Consider the following 7,718-nt stretch of genomic DNA (forward strand, 5'->3'; position numbering starts at 1 on the left):
ACAACAAAAGAGACTCATTTCACAATCAGTAAAATTCATACGCACTAAGGAACTTTAAAAGGAACAGAATTCACTCACACTCAGAAATGACATTCTTGTGTCACAGAAAATGTACCATAGGCTTGCTCGTAGTGTACGACTCTACTAATTGAGCTCACTCGGTCTAGGATCAAGTAGGACTTTATTTGGATGTAATGTAGACTGCAGGTTGGGTAGGATATATTTAGATATAATAGTGACTACACCTCCCTAAGCACTTTAATATATTTATTTTACAATCAAGTCCACACCTAAGTTAAACCAATATTTTCATCTTTAACACCACATATACCACCCCCACACTTCTTCTTTTAGCACAATCACCTTAAAATCCACCAAAGAACTATTACCAATCAACATGATATACTATTAATAATGTTCTTCTTTTTTTCTCTTTTTTTTTTCACAAGTGGCTTTTTCCAACAAGATATACCTTTCTCCTTATTTCCCTAGTTTCACTCAAAAGCTCCACCAACTACCCCACACTTTATCCTTTGTAAATTCATAGTATTTCAAGTGCTTACGAGAGGTAAAGGGTTCAAAAAGATGGTCAATTCAAACAAGGGATAGGGCTTGTAATGTGGTTGCCAAGGAAACAGGATTACAGGCTCAACGGGGTTAACTATGGTACATAGCAAATAGGTGGATGGAGTATGTATATCTATCGTTCAACAAAGAAATGCCTATATCACTTTCCAGACTAAACAAGACTACCATTTCGCTTTGCAGACATATGGGACAAGTTCTAGGCGTTAAATGTTGTGCACAGAATATAACAAGCCTCACACACACATTGCACATGACTCATTCCAGATTAGATCATCAAACACTCAGATCAGGGTACTTAAGCCAAATTAAGAACATACATTTTAAGGCCTTCTTATAAGAGTCAACAAATGAGCCTAAGCGTCACACTAAAGTAACCGCTATATTCAAGGCATTACGAAATTACAGGATCCTATTCTAATTCTGCCCATAGCCCATAAGTTCCTAACTAAAAATAAAAATCTAACTACACCTGGTTCAAACAAAACCCTTGGAAAAGAACCGTGGTTTAAAGAAAAACCAAGGGGGAATTGATACACTACTACAAAAGAAAATCTTTTTGTTTTTTTTTTCTTTCGACTTTAGTCACTCAAGAAACCCGTGGAATGATATCCATCGTCAGGCTAAGTCAAAATGGATTTATACAAATAAACTACGAAACTATATAGATACAACATACAACAAAGTATCCCCCACCCCACACTTAAAAATATGGCATGTCCCCATGTCATACAAAGTAAAGTAATGTGAGGTAAAGGAACTTCCCTATTGGATCAGTCTTGATCGGAGACAGTGCCAAGGTCGAGATGATATGCTCTCCCCAGCACACGCAGCCAGCCCATGATTTTCTTTTCTGACTTCGCATTTTGGGTGGCCAAAGCATCAACTCTAGTCCCCAATTTCGTGACGGGAGTGCGCAGTCCTGCCATGTCTTGTTCTAGGGCTGTCATTTGCGGGCTCCGTCTGCACCTGGGATGGTCCATCAGCCACTGCAGCTTGTTCCTGTAGGGGTGAGGTAAGTTCAACCTCCTCCTGCCCTTCATCTCCCTCTTCCGACGCATTAGAATCGTCACTATGAGTTGCCCCTGGTGCCATCGGGTCTTTCCGGATGGTCACTTTGTCTGCCCGTAACTTTGCTTCTTTCTTTACCATGCCATCCGCATTTGGGTTCTCAGGCACCCTTGATGCCCGGCATAATCTAGTGATCAGAGAGGGGAAAAAGAACCTATACCTCTTCTGTGTTGAACGGACGAACATCTCAGACTGAATAACCTTGGCCACATCAAAGTCGTGGCCATTCACGAAGCACCAAATCAAGGTAGCTCTCGGACCATTTACTTCTGTAGTGTTGTGGGATGGCAGCAAGCGATTATTGATGATGTACAACCAGCACTTTCCTTCAAAAGTGAGTGAGGCATAGTGTATCTTCGATCCCGGCACAACCCACACTACCTCTTTATCTGGTGCACAGATAGTTCTGAAAAACCTGTTCCATGTGATGCGTTCTCTCCTGTAACTATCATAGAAATCCTCCTCCCCACTTAATTCAGGCAATCGATACACTCTCCTGATGGCTTCTATCGAGGCATCCACCCTCGTGTGTCGTACAGTGCATATTCTATCCTCATGTTCAAGATAGTTGGCATAGAACTCCCGAACAAGCATCAAGTTACCCTCCTCCGTCTCTTCAAAAAAGCTGTCCAATCCGTGCCTGATCAACTCCCGATACATATTAGGGCACTCATCCTGGAGGGACGCCCTATCAATACCCCTTTCCGGTACAGGTGTTTTAGTGGCCTTCAAACTGAAATGGTCTTGGGCAGATCTGGAGACAAACCTGGTATGATCAAACTGAGCTGCACTAGCCGGTGCCCGTCCCCGAGATGAGCCTCCATGACCACTTGATGAGGCCCCGGTAGCGCGTCTCTTCCTTGAAGGTTGCGTGTTACCTGGACACACCCCAAATATGCTCCCCAATCCGCGGTCCAATCCACGGTCATGGATTCTGGGCAGAATGGGGCCAAAAATCCGCGGCTGCGGATGGGGGACACAACACAGGCCAAAATCTGTGGCCATATCCGCGGTCCAATCCGCGGCCGCGGATCTCTATCTCCAACCAATTTTTGTCTTTGCCATATTTTTACCTATTCTCGGGTTAATTTCGACCCCTGAATCCTTCCGATGCACATAATATTTGCCCTGCACACTAGTAGATTGGTCAAATTCATTCAAAATCAATTATAACAACCAAAGAAAGAAGATAATGGGTTGCCTCCCAAAGAGCGCCTAAGTTAATGTCGCGGCACGACGATTTACAATAAACCATGGGTTGCCTCCCAAGAAGCGCCTGATTTAATGTCGCGGCATGACGCTGGCTTTCATTATCACTCCTCGCTCACGTACTGGGGCTCTTCATAAGTTATCACCACTCTATCCCCTTTCTCTTCGACCATTCCAAGGTAATATTTCAACCTTTGCCCATTTACCGTGAACTTGTTTGTCCGATATTCGGATTCAATCTCTACAGCACCACTTGAGAACACTTGCACCACTCTGAAGGGTCCTGACCATCGGGACTTCGACTTACCCGAAAACAATCTCAATCTCAAGTTATATAACAACACTAGATCTCCGGGCTTGAAGTTCCGATCTAAGATGTGCTTATCATGGATCATTTTCATCTTTTCTTTGTATAATCTAGCATTCTCAAATACATGGAACCTGAATTCCTCGAGCTCATGTAACTCAGTGACTCTGCTGGTGCCTGTGATCTCTATATCCAGATTCAACTATCGCAGTGCCTAAAGTGCTTTATGTTCGAGCTCTACCGGAAGGTGGCATGCCTTTCCAAACACCAACTTGTACGGTGACATACCATTTGGAGTTTTGAATGTTGTGCGGTACGCCCATAATGTATCATCCAGCTTCTGCGCCCAATCAGTCCTTGTTGCACTGTCTTTGTCAGGACACTTTTAATTTCTTTATTGGACACTTCAACTTGCCCGCTCGTCTGTGGGTGGTACGATGTGGCTACTTTGTGGCGAACTCCATACTTTTCCAACAGATGTACGAACGCTCTATTGCAAAAATGGGTTCCACCATCACTGATTATGGCTCTCGGGGTGCCAAAACGTGTGAAGATGTTTTTCTTTTGGAAACTTGTTACCCCTTTTGCATCATTGGTTGGGAGAGCTACCGCTTCGACCCACTTGGAGACATAGTCAACCGCTACCAATATATATTTGTAACCATACGAGCTGACGAACGGCCCCATAAAGTCGATCCCCCATATGTCAAAAACCTCTACCTCTTGAATTGTGGTCACTGGCATCTCGTGACGGAGAGATTTGTTGCCTGTCCTTTGGCATTCATCGCAACTTTTGACCCAAGCATGGGCATCCTTGAACAGGGTAGGCCAATACAATCTCGATTCCAACACTTTTGCTGCTATCTGGATTCCTCCAAAGTGTCCACCATATGGTGAAGCATGGCAAGCCTGCAAAACAGAAGGTTGATCTTTCTCGGGGATATACCTCCGGATCATGTTATCTACACATATTTTAAACAATAGAGGTTCATCCCAATAAAAGGCTCGACAATCAAGGAAGAACATTTTCTTTTGAATTGAGGAGAGTTCATAAGGTACAATACTGCTTGCTAAATAGTTAGCAATATCAGCATACCATGGCGTCTCCTCCATTGTCACATCAAGTAATTGTTCATCCGGGAATGTCTCTGTTATGTCTTCAACCTCCATTCTCTTTTCATCTCCTTCCAATCTTGAGAGGTGGTCTGCCACTTGATTGTCCGTCCCCTTTCTGTCACGGATTTCCAGATCAAATTCTTGTAGCAAAAGAACCCAGTGAATCAAGCGTGGCTTTGACTCCTTCCTTGCTATCAAGTACCTAATTGCTACATGGTCAGTATAAATAATAACTTTTGAACCAATTAAGTACGACCTGAATTTGTTGAAGGCAAACACTACATCCAACATTTCCTTTTCGCTGCCCCAAGACTGCTCCTATAGCATAATCACTAGTGTCGCACATGAGCTCGAATGGTTGCTCCCAGTTGGGTGTAACAATGATGGGTGCAGTTATCAGTCTCTTCTTCAGATCCTCAAATGCCAACCTGCAATCATTAGAAAACACAAAGGGCTGATCCTTTTCAAGAAGTTTACATAAAGGGTTAGCAATCTTGGAAAAATCTTTTATGAATCGCCTGTAGAACCCGGCGTGCCCAAGGAAACTTCTCGCTGCCTTGACCGAAGTGGGCGGTGGCAATTTCTCAATCACATCAACCTTAGCATGGTCGACCTCAATTCCCTTACTGGACACTCGATGCCCCAAAACTATTCCTTCTTGTACCATAAAATGGCACTTTTCCCAATTCAGCACCAAATTTGTCTCCACACATCTTTTGAGCACTCTTCTTAAATTGTGAAGACAATCTTCGAATGAATCCCCCATCACGGAGAAATCATCCATAAACACCTCCATAGTATCCTCTACCATGTCAGTGAAAATGGCTAACATGCACCGCTAGAATGTAGCCGGTGCATTGCAAAGTCCAAAGGGCATTCTTCGAAAGGCAAAGATTCCATATGGACAAGTGAAGGATGTTTTCTCTCTGTCTTCCGGGGCTATTGAGATCTGGTTATACCCCGAGTATCCATCCAAGAAACGGAAGTGGGACCGCCCAGCTAACCTGTCCAATATTTGGTCAATAAAAGGCAACGGGAAATGGTCCTTTCGAGTGGCTGTATTCAGTTTCCGATAGTCCATGCAAATCCCCCACCCCGTGACTGTACGAGTCGAGATCAACTCGTTATTCTCATTTTGTACGACTGTCATTCCTCCCTTTTTCAGCACACATTGGACAGGACTGACCCAGTTGTTGTTAGAGATGGGAAAGATGATACCCGCATCCAGCCACTTGATAACTTCTTTCTTTACTACTTCCTTCATATTCGGGTTCAGCCGTCGTTGATGTTCCCTGGAAGGTTTGTGCCCCTCTTCCAGAAGAATCTTGTGCATGCAAACGGCTGGGCTAATACCCTTTATGTCTGCCATGGTCCAACCAATGGTAGTCTTACATTCTTGTAATAGTTTCTCTAAATGCACAACTAGCAAACCAGATGATATAATAACATGCAAAATAGAATTAGGCCCCAAGAAAGCGTACCTGAGGTGGGCTGGAAGCGGTTTCAAGTCCAGCTGTGGTGGCTCCTCTATTGATGGTTTTGCAGGTGGTGTTGCTCTCTCTTTTAAGCGTAGGGGCTCGAACTGAGGTTCTCTTTTCCAGAATCCTTGACCTTTGAGAGCCATGACCCACTCTGCCAACCCTTCACCATACATCTCTACCAAATTCATCAAGCAGGCTTCTAGTGGATCCTTGACATTAAGGGTCTCATCCTCTTCTTGCAGTATCACATCCACGGCCTCCACTAGTGAGCAGTTTGCAAATTCACTAGGTCTCCTCATGGATTGTTGAACGTTGAATATTATTTCTTCATTGTTCAACCTCATTTTTAACTCTCCAGTCTCGCAATCAATTAGTGCTCTCCCAGTGGCTAAGAATGGCCTTCCCAGAATGATGGGTATATCTTCATTCACCTGATAGTCAAGAATAACAAAGTCTGCAGGAATTACAAATTTCCCCACTTGCACAAGCACATCATCAAGAATTCATGTTGGTCTTTTGACTGTGCGATTAACCAGTTGCAACAATATTGAGGTCGGTCTAGCTCTGCCAATGCCCAGTTTTGTATAGATTGCCAAGAGCATCAAGTTTATGTTGGCTCCCAAGTCACACAATACTTTAGCAAAAGCATAACTCCCAATAGTACATGGGATAGTGAAGCTACCTAGATCAGACACCTTTTGGGCCATAGGTCTTGTCACTACCGCGCTACAGGTCTGTGTCAGAGTTACAGTGGACAGGTCCTGAAAGTCAAATTTTTGCGACATCAGGTCCTTCATCATTTTTGCATACCCTGGCATTTCCCTCAAAGCATCCATCAGTGGAATATTCAATTGAATCTGTCGAAGCATTTCCATGAATTTCCTGTATTGATCATCTTTCTTTTGTTTTGCCAATCTCTGAGGGAATGGTGTAGGAGTCAACATCTGTCCACTATTTGATGTATTTTCTTTGTTGGAAGCTTCTGGCACAAGAGGTGCCACCTGTTCTGAGACTTGTTCACCGTCTTTCTCCTTATCCTTGTCAACCTGTGCTTGTTCAATTACAACCTCGGTGAGCTCTGCTGACTCATCTACCTCTAATGTAACTGGAGTAGTTGGCGTAGTCTCTCTCCTATGAGCAACTTCTTGCTCTCTGTCTAAATCTCTTCCATTCCTGAGACTCACTGCCATTAGTTGATTTGGGTTCTGTTCCTTTGGGTTAATATTTGTATCTGCATGCAATGTTCCTTGTGGGCGATTGTTCAAGGCCATAGATAGTTGTCCCAATTAAATTTCAATGCCTTTGATTGCTGAATCATGTGCTGCTAACTTTTCTTGCATCTTACCATTTGTTCCAATGAGTTGTTGCAGCATACCCCTGATTTCTACCGTGTTGTTGTCCTGTTGTTGATGAGGTGGTTGGTAGGCCAACTGTTGGTGGGGGTGCTGCTGCTGATTATAGCCCTGCTGCCTTTGATAATGCATAACTTGACCTTGTGGTCGTGCGCCTCTAGAATTGGGGTTGTGTTGTGGCAGGTTGGGTCTATACTGCTGGTTTGGTGCTGGTCCCCATTGTTGCCCACCTTGCCTCTGACCTCCAAAATTATTGACATAATTCATGTCTTCTCTGAATCCCTAGTTGTCATTCTCTCCACTCCACGAGCACACATATGATTGGTTTATGCAAGGAGTGCACAATCCTCCATTTGTTGTATCAACAATGTGCACTTGCTTTGTACCTATCTCATCAATTTTCTTTGTCAGTATGCTCATCTCAGTCATGAGAGTGGCTATGTTCTCTGCATGGGAATTGTTTGGGTCAAGAGCAACATAATGCTGCGCTCTGTGAATGTCTTGCTCAAAAATGCACAAACAGATGAAGCATCTGCATTGGCCTTCAAACTGTCTGCTAAACCCATGTAGAATCTCTGTCCCAGAATCTGATCTGGA

The 7,718-nt window shown here is 43.8% G+C and overlaps 1 protein-coding gene across 1 annotated transcript; it reads right to left on the reverse strand.

Annotated features, from left to right (window-relative positions):
- Window positions 1-2,969: 2,969 nt before the first annotated feature.
- On the reverse strand, window positions 2,970-7,040 carry LOC138905083 (uncharacterized). The gene is made up of 6 exons (XM_070193586.1): window positions 6,681-7,040; window positions 5,293-6,200; window positions 4,571-4,716; window positions 3,461-4,497; window positions 3,307-3,358; window positions 2,970-3,106 (listed from the first exon to the last, which is right to left on the reverse strand). Exons 1-6 carry the CDS (start codon window positions 7,038-7,040, stop codon window positions 2,970-2,972), a joined length of 2,640 nt encoding a protein of 879 aa, XP_070049687.1.
- Between the last annotated feature and the right edge of the window lie 678 nt (window positions 7,041-7,718).

The sequence above is a fragment of the Nicotiana tomentosiformis genome, chromosome 2, assembly GCF_000390325.3.
Source record: "Nicotiana tomentosiformis chromosome 2, ASM39032v3, whole genome shotgun sequence".
In the NCBI taxonomy this organism is placed as follows: Eukaryota; Viridiplantae; Streptophyta; class Magnoliopsida; order Solanales; family Solanaceae; genus Nicotiana; species Nicotiana tomentosiformis.